General features: G+C 35.0%; 1 protein-coding gene across 4 annotated transcripts in view; it reads left to right on the top strand.

Moving 5' to 3' along the window:
- Positions 1–22003, top strand: part of MAP4K5 (mitogen-activated protein kinase kinase kinase kinase 5) — a 110938-nt gene that overhangs the window by 38984 nt on the left and 49951 nt on the right. For 3 of the 4 annotated variants that reach the window (XM_060619811.3, XM_060619810.3, XM_078448266.2), the window contains exons 3-8: positions 7743–7833; positions 8342–8406; positions 12652–12707; positions 17846–17893; positions 17979–18021; positions 18825–18897. In XM_060619811.3, coding sequence (XP_060475794.1) covers positions 7743–7833; positions 8342–8406; positions 12652–12707; positions 17846–17893; positions 17979–18021; positions 18825–18897 — 376 coding nt within the window. Of the gene's footprint in view, positions 1–6334; positions 6504–7742; positions 7834–8341; positions 8407–12651; positions 12708–17845; positions 17894–17978; positions 18022–18824; positions 18898–22003 lie in introns of those variants that run through there. The other variant, XM_060619812.3, reaches the window with a different exon arrangement.

The following is a 22003-nucleotide window of genomic DNA, read 5'->3' as shown; positions in this document are numbered from 1 at the left end:
CAGAACTGACAGGAAACACCAAATATTTAAGAATTCCAACCAGAAAAAAATTTTTTTAAAAGTGCACATTTGCATATGTCATGGTGAAACTGCAAAATACTGAAGACAGAAAATCTTTAAATCAACTAGAGAAGACATTATAGAAGAAGGACTATTAAGACTTAACAGTGACTTACCAAAACAATGAAGGTAGAAGACAGTGGATATCTTCAAAGAACTAAGAGGACTATAAACCTAGAATTGTACATCCAATGAAGATACCTTTTAATAATGAAGGCAGGATAAAGGCATTTTCATACAGAAGCTAACCATGTTTGTCACCAATAGAAACTCACTAAGGGAAATTCTAAAAGATAAACATTAAGCAGAAGGAATGTGATACCAGATGGTAAGTCTGAGATGCAAAAAGTAAGAAGAGCAAAGAAAGTGATTAAATATGAGTAAATTTCAAAAAACTAAAGCATACCTATATACAAAATGATAATGAAGATGATCTTTGCGAGAAAAGAATATTCTGGCCAACAATAGAATGAGTTGGGAAGAGGTAATAGAGTTAAAGCATTCCAATGTTATTGTATTGTTTGAAAGGGGGAGTAAAGATAGGAATTATATGTAGTCTTTACCAAGGAAAATATGCACATTAAAGTTTCTAGGGTAGCTTCTGAAGAATAGAAATAGTTTCTTTTCCAAACTGTTAGTGGGCGGTGAGTGGGTGTGGGAGAAAAAAACAAAACCAACCAACCAAACAAAAAACTCTAGCTTTTGAATATATTCCCTAGAAGTCAACAGTTATTCCTGGATTTAATCTCTTCCTTGCTCTGACTTATATAGTTTATAACTCATGCTGTGTTGACATTCTAATCATAGGCCACACCTCAATAAGGAGTCCTCTCCTTAACAGAGTTGATTGTACTTCTTTTGCTGGAAAGAGGAACATTACAGTAAATATATTGCCAGGGGCCTGGGAATTATCTGATCTACTCCCAGATATTCCCATTCCACTTGTCAGGGCCCCCCCCCCCCCCTTTTTTTTTTAAACCCATTGCAGTTGCAAAGTCAGCTGAGGGTATGATGTCATGATTCAGCAATTCCAAAGATGACTTTCTGATTTGGGCTGTTAGGATTTCATAATGGTGCTTTTTCTCTCTATGCCTTGGGCCAGATGTTCTAGAAATTAGCATTGTCCTTTTATTGCTGTGTTGCTAAAGGAACCATACTATAGCTCAACTTTAAGCCCTTTAAATTACTGTAGATCAGCAGCTGCTCATGTAATTATAGATACTGGTTTAATTGATGACCTCGGTATTAAATCCATGATTTGCTACCATATTATTTGAGGGAGCATGCAGTGAATCTTATTGCTGCCTTTCATTTTGTCACAACCAGATTTTTAATACCTAATACCTTCCCTTCTTACTTATTTTTTTAAGGGGGCATGATTAAAAGGGGGCTTTTAATCATTTCCCAAGTTCTATCTTTTAGGACCTGTTTGGTTGCAAGAAACCCTTAAAAGAATATTGAATCCAGGTATAATCCAGAGGACTCTTACACGAAGAGTGCAACCAGTTTACTCCTGTTTATTTCCAGAATGTGAATGCCTGTGCTTTTTATGTCAACCAGTGCATCCTATAGAGTTCTAGTGTATTGCCTTCCAAGGCTTCTCTTCTTTCCTTATGTTTTTAGAAATGCCTTAAATGTGGTGTTAACAAAAGTCCAACCTGATCCTAATCTTAATGGACTGATTATAGCAGAAGTAGCTGGTAGCTGAATAAACACTGACATTGGCTAATTGTATTCAAAACTAAGAAGCTGAAAGCAAAAATCAACCACCTAAGTGACCCCAGGTATTAAGACTACATTTTTTTTTTATAGAGTAGTCTGTTGGAGGGAATGGGCTGCTCAGTCCACTTAAAAACTGTAGTTGAGGGGTACCTGGGTGGCTCAGTCAGTTAAGCGTTCAACTCTTGATTTTTGGCTCGGGTCATGATCTTGCAGTTTGTGAGTTCGAGCCTCAAGTCTGGCTCTGCACTGTCAGTGTAGAACCTGCTTGGGATTCTCTCTTACCACCCCCTCGCTGCCCCTCCCCCCCTCAAAATAAGTAAATAAACTTTAAAAACAAAACTTAAAAAAAATGGTAGTTTAGGGTTGTAGTATGATGATAGACAGGAGATGGCTTAGGAACAAGGGACAGCAGTAGAGTTTCTCCCTCTTTAAAACTTGGGTTTTAGGACATTGCAGTGCTTGTTGTCCTTATTACCAAATCTATCTTTGAATATTAGCCTTGCAACACTGGTAGAGGTTGCAATCACTGCGCTGGTGGTCACTGAACATTCTAACCGGGAACCCTAATGCAACACTTAAAAAAATTAAAAATGCAAATCCCAGTGTCAGTACCATCTAGAACCAGAATGAAATAACCAATACCTGCACTGTCCATTTCTTCTTTATAGCTACCTTCCAGGATTCAGGCCAATCTTAAGAGCACTAAGAAACAGGACTCATTCCAGTGTCAACCATCCCAGACACACAGCTTCCATCCTTCTCTCGTTGGATCACTTTTTTGGCTAAAGAGGGCCACTCTTTTCCTAGGAGTATGAGGCTGAGTTCCTTAAGACAGCCAACCAGCCAGACATAATCACCCACCCTTAAAAGAGTCTAAGGTTATAAGTTTCTGGTCTCGGTGGTCAGCTATCTGATCCAGCTATCTCTGCCTGTGCTTTGGCACACATTCAAGCTCTAGTGGATCTTTCCCTTCCTATATAAAGATGTACTCATAAGCCAGGTTTTCAGTACATCTCTAGTAACCTTAGCCACCGTCATTCATAGACTCTAATATTCCACTTTTAATGTGATTCTGCTGATTACCAATGACTTAGTCTCCATGGTTCAAATTTTACAGAGACCAAATATAATTAGCTCATCTCATTTCTTTTAGGTCAGTTGTCCACCTCTGTGCCTTCAGCAAGTAGAAGATCACATGACACAAATTGTAGTTCTTGATGCATAGAGGTCAGTTTTCTTAGGAGGGCTATGGAGAGGCTGCCAGAGGTTAGTCCCTTAGAAAAGAAGTGTCATTAACACAAATAGAAAGTCCAAAGAGAAAATTGATTTTTAAAAGAAGATACTGGTATCTTGGGACATATTAAATTCAGGGGGCTAGCAAGACCTCCAGAAGGAAATAACAGGTACTTAGTCAAAACTGCAGACATGGGGCTCTGTATTTCTCAGCTAGTCTCATCTTCACATTGCCTAAGTATGAAGAATAAAACTTCTCTTTTTTGAGAAAGTAAACTCCTCAAAACCCATTTATACATGAACAACAGAGCTGGAACCTCTAGGCCTGAAGCGTCTGAATCCAGTGGATTTTATGGTATATATCAAGGAAAGGAAACAGTAGTCTGGCATCACCCAATCAGAAGAATAAAATAAACCCCAATTTAGATCATTTTGAAGAAGCTGATATAAGCCATCAAAGAATAGCTACTTCTGTAATAAATAACTACATTTAGCTTATCTGCCTTTCAGGATAGACTGCAGAAATATTATCTTTATGTAAGTCTGTTCCATGGTACAGTTTCAATTCAAAGAAGATTCTACCCCCTTTGCATTAAATCTTAAGACAATGGTGAATCAGATATACGAAGAATATATTCAAAAATAGAGTTTACTCACTAAATATATCAAAGAAGCCGCAGTCCTCAAACATCTGAGTTATTAATGACCTATTCTTGTGAACTCTAGTTTCCATCTACAACTGTAAAAAACTGTTGCTTAGCCTCACCAAGGCCCCACCTTTTTTGGCGGAAAGCTCACATAGCTTCTGCTGAGACCACAGTTGTGGGGTGGACCTCACCTAAATTTCCCCAGGAAGTAGTGGTTTATTATTAGTATTAGTTCAGCCATATTATTGGCTTTTATAAGTCAGTTTAAGAATTTAGACACCATTAAGAAGTTAGGCATCATACCGGGTGTTATATATAGGGGATGAATCACTGATTATAGTACTATATGCTAACTAGGATATAAATTAAAAATAATTAAAATTAAAAAATAAAAGGACTTCACTGGAAAAAAACAAATTTTTTTAATGTTTATCATTTTTGAGAGAGAGAGGGAGAGACAGAGAGCAAACCGGGAAGGGGCAGAGAGAGAGGGAGACACAGAATCAGAAGCAGGCTCCAGGCTCTGAGCTGTCAGCACAGAGGCTGATGCAGGGCTCGAACTCACAGACCGCGAGATCATGACCTGAGCTATATATAACCCAACTGACTGAGGCACCCAGACACCCCTGGAAAAAAAACCTTTATATTATCTGTGGCTCTGCTCCCTTCCAGGGGCACAGGCAGTGGAAATTGCCCATATGCAATTTTGTGTGTTCCGAAAAATGGTACAAGTATGGTTTAAAATGATCATAAGAGGGGCACCTAGGCCCCTGGGTGGCTCCGTTGAGCGTCTGACTTCAGCTCAGGTCGTGGTCTCGAAGTTCATGAGTTCAAGCCCTACATCGGGCTCGCTGCTGTCAGCACAGAGCCTGCTTCAATCCTGTCACCCTCTCTCTCTCTGTCTAGCACCCATTTGCACTCTCAAAAATAATAAAGAAAAACATTTAAAAATAAAAAAATAAATAAAATCATAAGCATGTTTAGGCTACTGAGATGAAACATATTCTGTTTAAAATTTTATAAAAAAAAAAAAAAGAAGTTAGGCATCATTTGTGAAGTTACTCCTGTGAGAAAATCTGTTCTAAATTCCAGACTTAACTGAAGCATTTTCAGCACAGTTCACATATGACTTCTGTGCACATTTAAAAGTGAGTAGACTGAGGGGCGCCTGGGTGGCTCAGTTAAGCGTCCAACTTTGGCTCAGGTCATGATCTCACAGTTTGTGAGTTCGAGCCCTGCATTAGCCTCTGTGCTGACAGCTCGGAGCCTGGAGCCTACTTCAGATTCTGTGTTTCCCTTTCTCTCTCTGCTCCTAGCCTGCTCACACACTCTCTCTCTCTCTCAAAAATAAACATTAAAAACAAAAACAAAAACAAAAACGAGTAGACTGAAATCCAAAGAGTAGTATATATTAACAAAGTTAGGTGATTCTTTATTCTTCTTTCATGTGTCATTCAGAGCTTCCTAATAAAGTGAAGGATAAACTAGAATCTAGCCTGCTTGTTGGAGATTAGCATGTGTAAAGAATATTTTAATGCTGTAATGGAAAAGGCACAAGTAGAGGAGTGAGATACAAGGAGAAACAATATTCTGGTGCCCAGGAGCAGACATAGACAGTCTGTGCACCTTGGTGAGCAGACTTTTTACTGTAATTTGCAGGCTTTACTCCCTACTTCTACATAAATTGATAATGGGAAACACAGATCATCATCTGTTTTAGATTATCTCCATTAAGCCCCTTCTACTGGCAGATGATTATGAAATAGGGTGTTTTGTTTTTGTTTTTGTTTTTGTTTTAGAGTGAAATCTTGCCCTTTACAACAACATGGATGGATCTAGAGGGTACAATGCTAAGTGAAATAAGTCAGAGAAAGACAAATACCATATAATTTCACTCATATCTGGAATTTAAGAAATAAATGAACAAAGAAACAAAAAACCCAGACTTAACTATAGAGACAAACTGATGGTTACCAGAGGGGAGGTGGGTGACATAGGTGAAAGGGATTAAGAGCACAGTTATCATGATGAGCAGTGAGTAATGTATAGAATTGTTGAATCACTATATTGTATACCTGTATACAGAATTGTTCACTGTGTACACTGTGTTGTATACCTGAAACTAACATAATGCTGTATGTTAACTAGAATTAAGATAAAAACTTGAAAAAAAAAAGACTACTGTACAAAATGAAGTTTGATGGTATGGTGACAATACCATTTTAGGTGGTGTTCCCATAATAATTACGAAATTCCCATATCTAACCTGTATTTCATTTTTTAATTTTTTTTTTTTAATGTTTATTATTTTGAGAGACAGAGCAAGTGAGAGAGAGAGACCACTAGCCGGGAAGGGGCAGAGAGAGAGGGAGACAGAATATGAAGCAGGCTCCAGGCCCTGAGCTCTTAGCACAGAGCCGGATGTGGGGCTTGAACTCACTGAGAGGTCATGACCTGAGCCAAACTAAGATGCTTAACCAACTGAGCCACCCAGGCATTCCTAACAAGTATTTCATTTTGTTAACTTTTCCTGTATAACTCAAACAAGAGTGTGATAAATTGGCAAACATGAATAAATTGGTAAATTTGTGATAAACATGATAAATTGGCAAACAAGTTTGTGATAAATTGGCAAATATGAATAAGAAGAAAGCAAAATTACTTTTTTTTAATGTTTATTTTTTAGAGAGCTCGTGAGCGGGGGAGGGGTGAGAGTGGGGGATAGAGAATCCAAAGTGGGCTCTGTGCTGACAGCAGACGCCGATGTGGGGCTCAAACTCACCAACTGCGAGATCATGATCTGAGCTGAAGTCAAGACGCTTAACCAATTGAACCACCCAGGTGCCCCTACTTTTTTTTTTTTTTTAATTTAAATTTTAGTTAACATGCAATGCGGTATTGGTTTCAGGAGCAGAATTCACTGATTCACCACTTCCATACAACGCCTAGTGCTCGTCACAAGTGCTCTCCTTAATACCCATCACCCATCTAGCCCATCTCCCACCCACCTCCCTCCATCAGCCTTCAGTTCTCTATTGTTAAGAGTCTCTTGTGGTTTGTTTCCCTCTCCTCTCCCTCCCCCTCAACTCCCCATATGTACATCTGTTTTGTTTCTTAAATTCTGCGTGTCAGTGAAGTAAAAAAAATACAGGCTCGAAGGGGTACATTCACCCCAATGTTTATAGCAGCATTATCAACAATAGCCAAACTATGGAAAGAGCCCAGCTGATGAATGGATAAAGAAAATGTGGTATATATACAACGGAATATTACTTAACCATCAAAAAGAATGAAATCTTGGGCACCTGGGTGGCTCAGTTGTTAAGTGTCCGACTCTTGATTTTGGCTCAGGTCTTGATCTCATGGTTCTTGGGATCAAGCCCTGTGTTGGACTCTGTGCTGACAGTACAGAACCTGCTTGGGATTCTCTCTCTCTCTCTCTCTCTCTCTCTCTCTCTGACCCTACCCTGTTTGCATGCTCTCTCTCTCTCTCTCTCTCTCAAAATAAATAAACACTAAAAACAAAAGACAACAACAAAAAAAGAATGAAATCTTGCCATTTCGTGGCGTGAACTAGAAAATATGGTAAGTGATAAGTCAAGCAGAGCAAAATTACTTTTAATTTTACTGCCTGGACATAAACATTGTGTAAGTTTTTTAAGATACTTCTTTCTTTATACATATGTATTTATATAATGTATATAAAATACCCCTTTTTTAACATAGCATGAACATATTTTCATATCAAAACATGTTTTAACTGCATTATATGTATAACTGTGCCATAAATTATTTACTCATTCTTCCATTATTAAGTCACATTGTAGAAAACATTTATCTCTGTGCACATCTCCTTCAGAAAAAAATTTTTTAAAGTGAAATTATGAGTTCGAAGATTTTGTGTATTTTTAAGGCTTCTGCTTCTTTAGAAAGAATGTAGCAGTTTATATTCCCAGTTTATATTCCCTTATATTGAGTATCTAATTCCTCATCTCTAACATTTACTGTAAAGTTTTCTTTTTTCCCATATATGACTCAAAACGTAACTTTGTTACTAAGTTTTATCATTTTGTTTTTCAGGAGATGATTTTTCTTTGATTCAACAAGAAATATTTATGGTTAAAGAATGTAAACATTGCAACATTGTTGCCTACTTTGGGAGCTATCTCAGGTAAAAAAACAACAACAACAACAACATCTGCTCTTCTTGAATTTTGCACTTCTTTACTACCACTCTCCCTGCCTTTCATGTAAATGCTATTATACATATAAAATTTTAAAGTTATATTGTCTGAAGTTCTAAAATTTCTCAGGTTTTCTTGTAGTCTCCCCCGTTATATTAATAATGACATCTCCATTTATGCGTTTATACCTTATCTGACAATAAATATTATGAATGATTACAAGTGTTTTATCGCATAAAACTTATTCTAAACCATTTAAGATGGGAGCAAAACTGAAGTTACTCTGCTCTTCTGAATCTGGAAGAGAGACTGCCAGGGCAGTTTCCTGTTCCACCCTGTAATCCATTCTAAACCTTGGTGTGCTGAAGAGTGAAAGCCTTCAGGGTATTTCTTTCTTTTCTTTTCTTTTTTTTTTTTTTTTTTAATATAATTTATTGTAAGGGTACTTCAGTGATTGAGAATTACTAGCTAATATAATTTTCTTTCTCTTATTAGTCGAGAAAAACTGTGGATTTGTATGGAATACTGTGGTGGCGGATCACTTCAAGATATTTACCATGGTACTGTTCATTTGACTTTACATTTTAAAAACAAACTTTTGAGTTTAATGATTGTTGTTTTACATTTCTAGTTAACCAGGGATGTTGATGGGTACATATACCATTTTTACATTGTTGTATTCTGCTCCTGCAGTATTGCATAAAAGAAATCTAAACTTTATTTATTTATTTATTTATTTTGGTTTTTTAGTAAATTTTCTGAAACCTGATCTGAGAAATCCAGAAGTTCTTATACAGTCCAAATTTTGCTTTTTAGATGTAGTCTCTAGGAAATCTATGTGTGTCTAGGGAAGTATTTTATCTATATTTGAAACTGCCTCAATTTTTGTAAATAAGAATTGAATTACGGGTGGGAGGGAGGGCAGGGTGGGTGATGGATATTGAGGAGGGCACCTTTTGGGATGAGCACAGGGTGTTGTATGGAAACCAATTTGACAGTAAATTTCATATATTAAAAAAATAATAATAAATAAATAAATAAATAAATAAATAAATAAATAAAAAGAATTGAATTACAAAAGTTAATTCTCACATAAAAGAAATTGTATATCTATCTTAGAAATCACTTAACCTAACTAAGCAAACAACTAGGTTTAGTTGTTGATGTATTTTTGTATTAAAAATGTATAATTTTCAGGGCACCTGGGTGGCTTAGCTGGTTAAGTGTCTAACCTCGGCTCAGGTCATGATCTCATGGTTCATGAGTTCGAGCCCTGCTTAGGGCTCTGTGCTGACAGCTCAGAACCTGGAGCCTGCTTTGGATTCTGTGTCTCCCTCTCTGTGGCCCTCCCCCACTTGTGCGTGTGCGCTCTCTCTCTCTCAGAAATAATAAAGGAATAAACTTTTTAAAAATACTGAAAAAATATATTTTCAAAAACTTGAAGTATTTTATTGAACATTCTGTTAATTTAGGCAGTTTTCTGAGTTGAATTAGATATTACCCATAATACCATTTAGAAATAGTCTTTGTTTTGGCTCTACAATTTAGCTTCCAATTTGTTTTGTTTTTGACAGTTTCCTGATGTTTTAGTTAATGAGACTAAACACAGGTCCTTATAAAACAATTTCTATTTTCTTTTTTTTTAAAAATTTTTTTTTTTTCAACGTTTTTTATTTTTATTTTTGGGACAGAGAGAGTCAGAGCATGAACAGGGGAGGGGCAGAGAGAGAGGGAGACACAGAATCGGAAACAGGCTCCAGGCTCCGAGCCATCAGCCCAGAGCCTGACGCGGGGCTCGAACTCACGGACCGCGAGATCGTGACCTGGCTGAAGTCGGACGCTCAACCGACTGCGCCACCCAGGCGCCCCTCTATTTTCTTTATTTAACTAAATATGGAATAGTAAAACTCCCATTGCAACTTTGTACTGTATAGTTTATTAAGAATTATCTGAAATATTTTCAAACATTTCTATGCTAAAAGCTTTATATGACAGCCTTATCAAATTTCAGTCATCCAGTTAACAAATGCCACCATAGTGGATGTAAAAATAAGTGCTCTTCAGGTGTAAATAATATTTAAATAATTTAAATAATTTCAGGTGGAAATAATATTTAAATAATTTGTAGCTTGTAGAGCTCAGATTGTTAAAATATCAGTCAATTGGGGTGACTCAGTGGGTTGAGTGTCCACCCCTTGATTTTGGCTCAGATCATGATCTTAAAGTTGCAAGATTGGGTCCCGCATTGGGCTCTGTACTGAGTGTGGAGCCTGCTTAAGATTCTCTCTCTCCCTCTCCTTCTGCCCCTCCCTGCTTTCTAAATAAACAAAATAATAATAATAATTTAAAAATTAGTAGAGCAATGGTTAAATAAACTATGTTGCACCTACAATATGGAATACTGTGAAGCATTTAAAAAGGTAAAGTAGCTCCGTTTATATCCACTAGCTGTATCTCCCCAAGGCCTCTTTTTAAATGGAAAAACTAGATCATGAAAAAATATGTATAGCATAACTGATAACACTTAGACATTTAAAAATATAATTTTTTATATTCACATTACATATGAATGTTAATGCACAACAAAATGAAAAGATGTGTCCCAGTCATTACTTCTAGGGGAGAAATGGGACTCCTAAGTAAAATTTTGAATTATAATGAAAATGTACTGATGTATTATTTAATTATAAATTAATAAATATAATAATTACCTAATTCTATCACAACAAATAACCCATGACCAAAAAAAAATAGTTGTGATTGATGTCTAAAGTCTGGATACTTTTTATTTAAAATAATTTTTAGCACCACATACATATTACAATTATATAAAATATTACAGAGTTTTTAAAACAAGAACAAATCCATTTTTTTACACACTAGTCATTTTCTTATGTATTATATCATGCTAGAATTATTGTTCTCTTATTTTACCATGTGTCTGATTTAAAAGAATTATTGGTACGGGCACCTGGGTGGCTCAGTCGGTTGAGCATCCGACTTCGGCTCAGGTCATGATCTCGCAGTTTGTGGGTTCGAGCCCCGCATTGGGCTCTGTGCTGACAGCTCAGAGCCTAGAGCCTGCTTCAGATTCTGCCTCTCCTTCTCTCTCTGTCCCTCTCCCACCTGCGCTCTGTCTCCCTCTGTCTCTCAAAAATAAATAAATGAAAAAAAAAAGAATTATTGGTAGAAAACAACTCTGTGCCACTCAATTTAAAATTCTTTTCTGTGATTTTAGGAAGAATTATCATTTATATGAAAAGTTTTTATATAATGATTATCATTTTTATTCACACTGACAGAACAAGAACTCAAGAATATGGATAAATAAACCTATATAGCTGGCATTGTTTTTACTACTTCCCCTTTTAAACTTAATGAATAATTTAAGACATTAATCTTACTTCTTGATATTTCTACTTTTCATTACTAAACCTGATATTTTTTTAGTTAAATTGAATCTAAGAAGTGTCCATCCCTGTATATCGTATACTAGATAGCAGTAGAAATCAAGAACATATATACTTAAAATAAACGGTTAATAAGATGATGCCTTCCCTTCTTTTATTACTATTCCATCAAGTTACTAGGAATCAAAATTTTATGTTCCTGAGTAGATGTAGAGAGCCAGTGATTAAAATAATACAGTAAAATATCTCTCTTGAGGAACGATTATGTGTAAGTACCTGATTTGGTTTCACTGTCAGCAAACACCAGATTTCAGATGTTCTCTCATGGTATTGGAAGGCATAATTCTGAAGTGTCTGGTTAGGTACTTACAGAAAGATCTTATATTTTGTAATAGAGATCTGGTTGTCAGAAGTAACCTGGTTGCTTTTTAAATTCTTAGATAAGGTACTGGATCAAGCCTTCCTGTTTGAAAAATATAGGAAAGGATTGTACTAAAGTAATATCTTGATCTTTATGTATATGATTCCTCTTGGTATATTTCAACAATTGATCTCTTATGGTTCTCCACTCTATATAACAATAATTAATTACATATGTTTATTTCTTTTCTTGGTTTTATTTTAGAGAAATTTTTCAGGATTAAGATCATGTCTGTTGTTTTATATAGACTGTCCTATGGTGCCTACTACTACACTTTGCAAGTAATGAATGCTTATATTTTCACAGACCAAAGTCGTTATGGAGTAAATCTTCTGTTTTTAAAGTACATTTTAAGGTTCTCAACTTTCCTTTTGTTTTGTTTCCTGATTATAAGAATAATGTGTGTTCATGGTGAGAAGCCATCCAATTATATACATAGAAGTTTTGTTAATACTTTGTCATTTTTTTAAAGATTACTTGTTTATTTTTGAGGGAGACAAAGATACCGTCAGTGGGGGAAAGGACAGAGAGAAAGGGAGATAGAATCCCAAGCAGGCTCTGCGCTGTCAGCACAGAGCCCAACATGGGGCTTGATCCTACAAACACTGAGATCATGAGCTGAAAATCAAGAGTCGAACAGTGAACCAAGTGAGCCACCCAGGCGCCCCAATAGTTTGTCATTTTTTTTTAAATTTTTTTTAATGTTTATTTATTTTTGAGACAGAGAGAGACAGAGCATGAATGGGGGAGGGTCCGAGAGAGGGAGACACAGAATCTGAAACAGGCTCCAGGCTCTGAGCTGTCAGCACAGAGCCCGATGCGGGGCTCGAACTCACGGACCGTGAGATCATGACCTGAGCCGAAGTCGGCCGCTTAACCAACTGAGCCACCCAGGTGCCCCTGTCATTTTTAAGATAGACTGTTTGTAATGTGTTATTGACATGTGTAACTATGTGATCTCTCTTTTTTCCTAGTTACTGGGCCATTATCAGAACTGCAGATAGCCTATGTATGCAGAGAAACTTTACAGGTACTACATTTGCTTATGTGGATAGAAAGGCAGTTTTAGTTTCACAGTTGAAAACTGCAAAATGATAATCCCCAAAAAAAAGAAAAGAGAAAATGGGCTCCTCATTTAGAAGATCAGCAAGTAGTAATTTTGTTCATATCTTTTAAGGCATGTTAAATTAGGAATTAATTCGTGATTACATTTTTTATTTTGGTAATTTATAACTCAAATTGTTAATTGATGCTTCTATCCCTACATTTCCTAGATTGTGTAATTTGTTTAGAAATGAATTTGGTGTTCTATATGTTTTTCTTCTGTATTTTAGAAACTGGGAGATTGACTTGATTTAAGAGAAAACTAGTCATTTCTAAGTATTGCTTTCCTCATGCTTTAGAAGGCATAGCATACTGTGTCAAATCTGAATGTTAAATATATGAAACATATGAAATACATGAAAGTAAATTTTGCCAGTATATGTATGTATATATGAAATATATGAAAGTAAATTTGTCCAATATATATATGTATATTTCTGTAGTATTCCCGTAACATGGAAATGTACTTTTTTGTGTTCACATAAAATACAAAACTAATCAGATACTCATAGCAGAGAATTACTGACAGATTGTTTTTCTTTGTGTTTTAATTTCCGAAGTTCATTGCTTTTTTTAAGTAACATATAGTGGAATATTATTCAATCATAAAAAGGAAGGAAATCCTGTCATTTGTGACAACATATTTGAAGCTGGAGGACATTATACTAAGTAAAATAAGCCAGGGACATAAAGACAAAATACTGCATGAGTCACTTATATGTAGAATCTAAAACAGTTGAAGTCGTAGATGCAGAAAGTGGAATGATGGTTACCAGAGTTTGAGGTCCGGGGGTAGAAATGAGGAGATGCTGGTCAGAGTATAAAATTACAGTCATATAGATTGACTGATTATTAATGTATAGCATGATAACTACAGTTAATGCTGTATTGAATATTGGAAATATGTTAAGAGAGTAAATTTCAGGTGCTCTTGTTATAAAAAAAAAACATAGTAACTATGAAGAGATGATATGTTAACTAGCTTGATTCAGATAATCATTTCACTATGTATATGTGTATCAAATCATGTTGTACACCTTAATATATAAAATTTTTATTAAATAAAGTTTTTTAAAAAAAATAAAAAGGGCAGAGATTGTCAGAATGGAAAAAAGTAAAACCCCACTAGATGCTGCCTGTAAGAAATGTGCTTTTATAAAAACACAAATAGGTCAGAAGTAAAAGAAAAGAAAAACATACGTCATACTATTGAAAAGAAAGCTGAAGTGGCCATATTAATATCAGACAAAGTAGGCTTCAGAGCAAAGACTATTACCTCTTTAAGGCCACTTCATAAAAAGCATAACAACCCTAAATGTCTAAGCCACTGATAACACAGCTTCAAAATAAATGAGCAAAAACTGATAGAACTTCCAGGAAAATAGACAAATCCACAGTTATAGTCACCTATACCCCTCTCACAATAATTTTGAAGAGCAAATAGGCAGAAAATCAGTAAGGATGCAGAAGACTTGAACAGTACAACCAAACAGCTTGACCTAACTGACATTTTAGTCTGACCAGTAGTGTGATACATATGCTTTTCAAGTGGGCATAGAGCATTTATAAGATAGACCATATTTGGGGTGATAAAATATGTTTCAATACATTGTATAGGATTTAAGTCATACAAAGTATATTCTCTGACCACACTGTAATTAAATTAAAAGTCAACAGAAATATTTCTGGAATATCTCCAAATATGTGGAAACTAAAGCACTAAACTAAGTTAAGTAACCCATGAGTCAAAGAAGAAATCAGAAGAGAAACTAAAAAGTATTTTGAACCAAATGAAATGAAAACAACACATCAAAATTTTGGGGTGTTACTAAGGCAATACTTAGAAGGAAGTTCATAGCACTGAACATCTCTATTAGAAAGAAAAAAAGGTCTGAAATCAGTATCTTCAGCCTCCATCTTAAGAAATTTTAAAAAAATGAGCAAATTAAATCCAAAGTAGGCAGAGGAAGAAAATAATAAAGATCAGAGTGGAAATCAATGAAATAGCAGAAAAATGAGAAAATCAATAAAACCAAAATCTGACCCTTTGAGATCACTAAAATTGATAAACCTCTAAGAGAAAACACAGTTACCAGTGTTAGGACTGAGTATAAAGATATTACAACAGAATCTATAAATTTTTAAAGAAAAGGATAGTCAGTTCCCAGAGAACATTATGAATAGCTTTCTGTCAATAAGGCCTACAACTTGGAAAATATGAACAATTTCCTTGAGAGAAATCAACTGAATAATTCTGTATATATTCCCACAAAGAAAACTCCAAGTCAGATAATGTGGATGGATAAATTCTACCAAACATTTAAGGAAGAAATAATGCCAATTCTACACAAACTCTTCTAGAAAATTGAAGAGTAAAGGGTGCCTGGGTGGCTCAGTTGGTTGAGCGTCCGACTTCAGCTCAGGTCATGATCTCATGGTTTGTGGGTTCGAGCCCCACATCGGTGTCTTTGCTGACAGTTCAGAGCCTGGAGCCTGCTTCGGATTCTGTGTCTCCCTCTCTCTCTGCCCCCCGCGCCCCTCACTTGTGCTCTGCCTCTCAAAAATGAATAAATGTTAAAAAAATTTTAAAGAAAAGAAAATTGAAGAGTAGAGAATAGCTCCCAAATCATTTTATGGGCCACCATTGCTCCAAAACCAAAACCAGATAATACTGCAAGAGAACAAAACTACAGACTAATAATATCCTTCATAAACACAGATGCAAAACTTTAAAAGGAAAATAAAAGATTAGCAAAGGTAATCCAACAATATATTTTAAAAGATAACACATCATCAAGTGATGTTTATCCTAAAGTGCAACTATGATTTAGCATTCAAAAATCACTTCAAGTAATTAACCATAGTAGCAAACAGAATGAGAAAACCACATGGTCATCTTAAATAGACACGGAAAAAACATTTGGCAAAATCCAGCATTTGTTCCTGATAAAGATTCTGAGCATACTAGGAACAGAAAGGAACTTGTTCGGCCTGATAAAGAACACCTATGAAAAACCTACAACTAAATCATACTTAATGGTAAAGGACTAGATGCTTTCCCACCAAGATCAAGCAGTGCAAAGATGCCTGCTCTCCTTCTTTTCAACATTGTATTAGAGGTTTCAGTTAGTGCAGTAAGACAAAAATGAAAGTAAGAAGTAAAACTGTCTTTATTCACAGACCACACAATCATGTGTGTAAAAAATGAAATAGAATCTACAAAGTAGCTTCTAGAACTAATTAAGTGAGGCTAGAAAGCTTGCAGGATTCAAGATCCATGTACAAGATCAATTGGATTTCTATACACTGACTACATTCAGAACTTTAAAAAATAATACTAACATTAACAAAAATATGACATTCTTAAGGGAATGTATGTGACAAAAGATACATAAACCCCTGCATACTAAAAACTGAAACTGCTAAGAAAAATTAAGACCTAAGTAAATGGAAAACTATAACATATTCATGGATGTGGAGACTCACAGTAGTTAAGATGTCAGTTCTCCCCAGGTTGACCCATAGATTCAGTGCAGTCCTGAGGCTCTTGGCTATCTTAGTCAGTTGAGCATCTGACTCTTGATTTCCACTCAGGTCATGATCCCAGGGATGTGGGATCAAGCCCTGTGTCGGGCTCCACACTGAGCATGGAACCTGCTTAAGATTCTCTCTTTCTCCTACTGTCCCTCTCCCCTGCTCATGTTCTCTCTCCCTAAAATAAAAATTAAAAAAAAGACTTATGAAACTATAGTAATCAAAACATAATGGTATAGGTATAAGAGTAAATAAGTACCTCAATGGAACAGAAGGACCAGAAGTAAATCCTATATGGATGGCTGATTTTTAACAAAATCGAAAAGACAAATCTGTGAAAAAAGTATAGACTTTTCAATAAATAGTATTGGAATAATTGGACATCCCTATGCCAACAAATGAACCTTAAGTCATACTTCATATCATATGTAAAAACCCAAAAGTAATCACAGACCTAAATATAAACCCTAGAACTAGAACTTCTAGAAGGAAACAGAAGAGAATTTTGCAGTCTTGAATTAAGCAAAGCACTTTTGGACATAACACAAAAGTTTTAATGAAAAACTTGGTAAATTAGACTTTATCAAGATGAAAAACTTCCATCTTTCTAGAGACACTTAAGAGAATGAAGAGAAACTGCAGACTAGAAGAAGGTACTTGCAAAGTATATATCTGATCAAGAACTTGTATCCAGAGTCCATAAAGAACTCTCAAAATTCAGTAATAAAAAAAATGAGAGCCTAATAAACAAATGGACAAAATATTTGAACAGACATTTCACCAAAGAATGGCCAAAATTAAAGACTGACCTTAAGAAGATTGATGAGAATATGGATTAACTGGAACTCTCATACACTGCTGGTTTCAATATAAAATGGTACAGCTGCTTTGGAAAACAGTTTGGCAGTTGCCTAAAAGTTTAAATTTATTAGCACCATACAATTCAGCCATTACACTCCTAGGTACCTGGAAGGAAAAAGTCATACTAGTACTTTTATATGAACCTTAAGAGCAACTTTACTTATAATAGCCGAATACTTTAAACAACCCAACCATCCAAATGTCTATCAACAGATGGGTGTGTAAACAAATTCTTGTGTATCTGTACAATGGAAATAATAAAAATGAACTATTGATACCTGCATTAACAAGGAATCTCAAATTAATTATTGTGAATGAAAGAGACCAGGCAAAAAAAGAATATACTGTGAAATTCAGTTTATGTAAAAGTCTGGAAAATTTAAATCTGTAGTAATAGAAGGTCGATCAGTATTTGTGTGTAGGAGGGACTTTGGAGTGACGGATATGTTCCTTATCTTGAGTGTGGTGGTGGTGGTGGTGTAAAATGAATTCGAAATCTTAAAATACAGTAAAAAGAAACTGATTAGTAAAAAGAAACTCTTCTAGATTTTTCCTCCGCCTCTGAAGAAGACGTTTAGTTTTTCTTATTCAGTGAGAATTTAAATAGAAAATGTAGGCATTAAGTTTGCAGCTTTACTAATGCATACTTTTTTTTTTTTTAAACTTCAGGGTCTTGCCTATTTGCATACTAAAGGCAAAATGCATAGAGATATCAAAGTAAGTTCATTTAATATACTTAAATAGATAATTTTTGAAGGAATTTTGTGATACTAATTTAATAGTATTTGTATTTTTGTTTTAGGGTGCAAATATTTTATTGACAGATCATGGTGATGTAAAATTAGGTATGTTATTTCAAGTCTCTCACATTTTTCCTAAAAATTTTAATAAAATTTTAAATGAGAATTAACATTATACAAGTTTAATATTCATATGAAGAACCACAATAATGTTCAAGTTATGATCCAGTAATTTTACTCCTGAGACTCTGTTTAAAGGAACTTAATCCTAAACATAAAAAAATTCTATATTCATAGGAGTATTGATTATACACTGTTTATATAGAAAGAAGTACAAACATAGGACTAGCAATAGAGAAACTGTTAAAACTGTAATAAATCCACTTATGGAACATTATTCAGTCATCAGAATTAACAGTTAAGGAGAATAAGAGTAGAATCCTTGAGGTGTTACTTAAATGACAAAAATGAACTATATGTATAATCAGTTTTTTATAACCATGTGAAACAACAATAAAAAAGTATTTATAGAGAAAAAGCCTTTTTTAATAGCACCAAAATACTACCCTAGTTGTGTTAGAATAAAAGGCATCCACATGGGTGGTTTATTTATTTTTTTTTACCTTTTTTTCCCTTAATTAAACTTCAGTATGCTTGTAGTCAATTTTTTTATTAAACTTTGTTCTTTATAAAGTATGTTTTATTCTAATAAAGTGCCAAAAAAATGATTTTCCTTTAATGAGCATGTTATAAACCAAGCAAGAAGAGATTTCGGGATTCAATTTATATATATTTCCCTAGCATTACTATCTGAATTATTAATAATGTCATGCCTAAGGGTGAAATTTAGAAATGTTGTTGACTTTATTGAAAGAACTAAAATTTTTGTCCAATTTTTTCCCTACTAGCTGACTTTGGTGTGGCTGCAAAAATAACAGCTACCATTGCAAAGAGAAAATCTTTCATTGGCACCCCTTACTGGTAAGATACTATGATTGAATTTTGTGCATTTTCATTTCTTCACAGTTAGTGATCTGCATTGATACTTAGTAAGACAAGTGATAATACAAGTCTGGAGATTTGCATGCTCCTTAATACTATCATACTTCTGATTGGGAACTTTGATACTCATTTTTATTGTTCAGCTTTCTCTGAGTTAAAGTGCTAATAATAATTCCTACTGTCTCTGGGATTTTGTATTAAGAAGACTCATAGGTATGAGATTTTTCAAAAGAAAGACTTTTATTATGATCTCTTATCATTTTGTTACTCTTTTGGTATTGATTCTGTTTTAATATAGGATTTCAATTTCTGGTTGTTTAAAATTCATGCATCCTACCATTAGTCTTTATCAGCTACCTTCCTTTTAACGCATCTTACCAAGTACTGACAAAACGATCTTTCTAAAATGCTGCTTTCATCAATGAAGACAGATAATTGAAATATAATAAAAAACCTAGTAATAAACCTTAATATATAAAATAATTTAGTGAAATAAAAGATAACATTTAAAGTTTGTAAGAAAGCTTGGATTTTTTTAAATAGACAGTGTTTGAATAATATATTATTTGGAAAGAAATTTAAAGTCACTCCATACCTCATATCTAATGCCAAAATAAATTGTATATGGAAATAGTTCAATATAAAAGTGAAACCAAAAGAACTATCAGTAACTATCAGCTTTAAGAGTTAAGTAAGCCTTTCTTGGCACAAAAGCATAAAACATTAAAGGGTAAAAGTGATAGATTTAACTACATGAAAATTTAAAATGTCTGCATATCTACCAGCTTGAACAAAAGCTGGTAAATGTAAATTAAAATGTAAATTAAATAAGTAACACCATTATTTTCTTTCAAGTTGGAAAATACTTGGAATCATGGGTAAACCTATTATTATCACTGAATATTTGACAGTGAAAGTAGAAATTGATAGCATAATTTTGAAGGATAATTTGGCAATAATGTCTTCCCAGAAACCTTTAACTGTGCTTGTATTCTTTAGTCTTAATTCTACTTGTAGTAATTTATCAGAGAGGCATAGAAATTATATGAAGAGCTTTATTACAATACTTTAAAAATTGAGGGGAAAGTATGCACGCACATGCAAAAGGAATTAGTTAAGGAAATTGTGTATGTTTATGCAAATCAGTGGAGTAAATTGCTGATATTAAAAATCCTGTTGTAGGGGCACCTGGGTGGCTGAGTCAGTTAAGCATCTGACTCTTGATCTCAGCTCAGGTCATGATCTCATGGTTCCTGAGTTCGAGCCCTGCATCAGGCTCAGCACGGACAGTGCAGAGCCTGCTTGGGATTCTCTCTCCCCTCTCTTTCTGCCCTTACCCACTCACACACACTTTCTCTCTCAAAATAAATAAATAAACCAAAAAAAATTTTTTTAATCCTATTGTAAAAGATGAATAGGCAAGGATAGGCTCATGATATACTATTATTCAAAAAAGCAAGATTAGGGCACCTGGGGCATCAAGGGACTCTTGATTTTAGCTCAGGTCATGATCTCGCAGTTTGCGAGATCTAGCCCCATGTCACAGGGCCTGCTTGGGATTCTCTCTCCCCCTCTCTCTGCCCCTTCCTTGCTTGTATGTGTGTGTTTCTCTCTCTTTCTCTCTCTCTCTCTCTCTCTCTCTCTCTCACACACACACACACACACACACACACACATAAACTTTCAAAAAAGAAACAAGTAAGATTAAAAGTAGCATAATGTAATACCATGTTATAGAAGATATGTGTGTGAATAAAATTTATGGATGTAAATATGTGAAACAATGGCTCTCTTTGGGTGGGATAATGTTTGACATGTTTTCTTCCATGTAGGCCAAATGCTCTTTGTCAACACGTATCAATTTTAACAACAGGAAAAAAAAACCAAAATAAATATCACTTAAATAAAAGTTAAAAGAAAACATGACTAAGTTAGATTACCTGTAGAATTTCCTTTATCACATGCCTGTTTCCTTCCTCAGTCTCTTTCTGTGACTTTCCTCCCCTGTGAACAGTCTTCTCTAGTCAAAATTTATGTTTTTTTGTACCCTGACTATATCAGTTACTCTTTATTAGGTCCCTAGTATATTCGTCTTCTCTGTTTATCTTGAGTCCTGCCCTGTCTTGGGAAAGCCTTTATCTCCCCTTCTATTCTGAATGACAGCCTTGCTGGATAAAGGATCCTTGGCTGCATATTTTTCCTATTCAGTACGTTGAATATTTCCTGCCACTCCCTTCTGGCCTGCCAAGTTTCAGTGGACAGGTCTGCTACTACCCTCATGTGTCTACCCTTGTAGGTGAAGGCCCGTTTGTCCCTAGCTGCTTTCAGAATTCTCTCCTTATCTTTGTATTTTGCCAGTTTCACTATGATAGGCCATGGTGTTGACCTGTTTTTAGTGACTCTGAAGGGAATTCTATGTGCCTCTTGGACTTGGATGCCTGTTTCCTTCCCCAGATTAGGGAAGTTCTCAGCTATAATTTGTTCAAATAAACCTTCTGCCCCTTTCTCTCTCTTCTTCTGGAACTCCTTTGTTACAGATATTCTTTTGTTTCATTGAATCACTTAGCTCTCTAATTCTCCCCTCATGGTCTAGTAATTTCCTTTCCCTCTTTTTTTTCAGCTTCATCATTTCCCATAATTCTATCTTCTGTTTCACTTATTCTCTCTTCTGCTTCTTCTCTTCTCACTGTCACTGCATCTAGTTTATTTTGCATCTCATTGACAACATTTCTTAATTCATCATGACTATTTCTTAGGTCTTTGATCTCTATAGCAATAGAGTCTCTCCTGTCTTCTATGCGTTTTTCAAGCCCAGCTATTAGTCTTATGACTGTTATTCTAAATTCTTGTTCAGATATATTGTTTATATCTGTTTTGAGCAATTATCTGGCTGTCATTTCTTCCTGGATTTTCTTTTGAGGAGAATTCTTCCATTTTGTCATTTTGGCTCGTTTTCTGTCTTTTAGGTATTTTAATAGCTTGTTATGTGTCCTACACCTGCGAGTACTACTATATTAAAAAGGGATCATACACTGTGCAGGGCCTTGCACTTTAGAAAGTGTTTTTGTAGTGTGTTGTATGCACT

This window comes from Panthera onca, chromosome B3, assembly GCF_046562875.1.
Source record: "Panthera onca isolate mPanOnc1 chromosome B3, mPanOnc1 haplotype 2, whole genome shotgun sequence".
Taxonomy (NCBI): Eukaryota; Metazoa; Chordata; class Mammalia; order Carnivora; family Felidae; genus Panthera; species Panthera onca.
The sequence above is the reverse complement of the archived record's forward strand: the minus strand, read 5'-3'. Positions and strand labels throughout refer to the sequence as shown.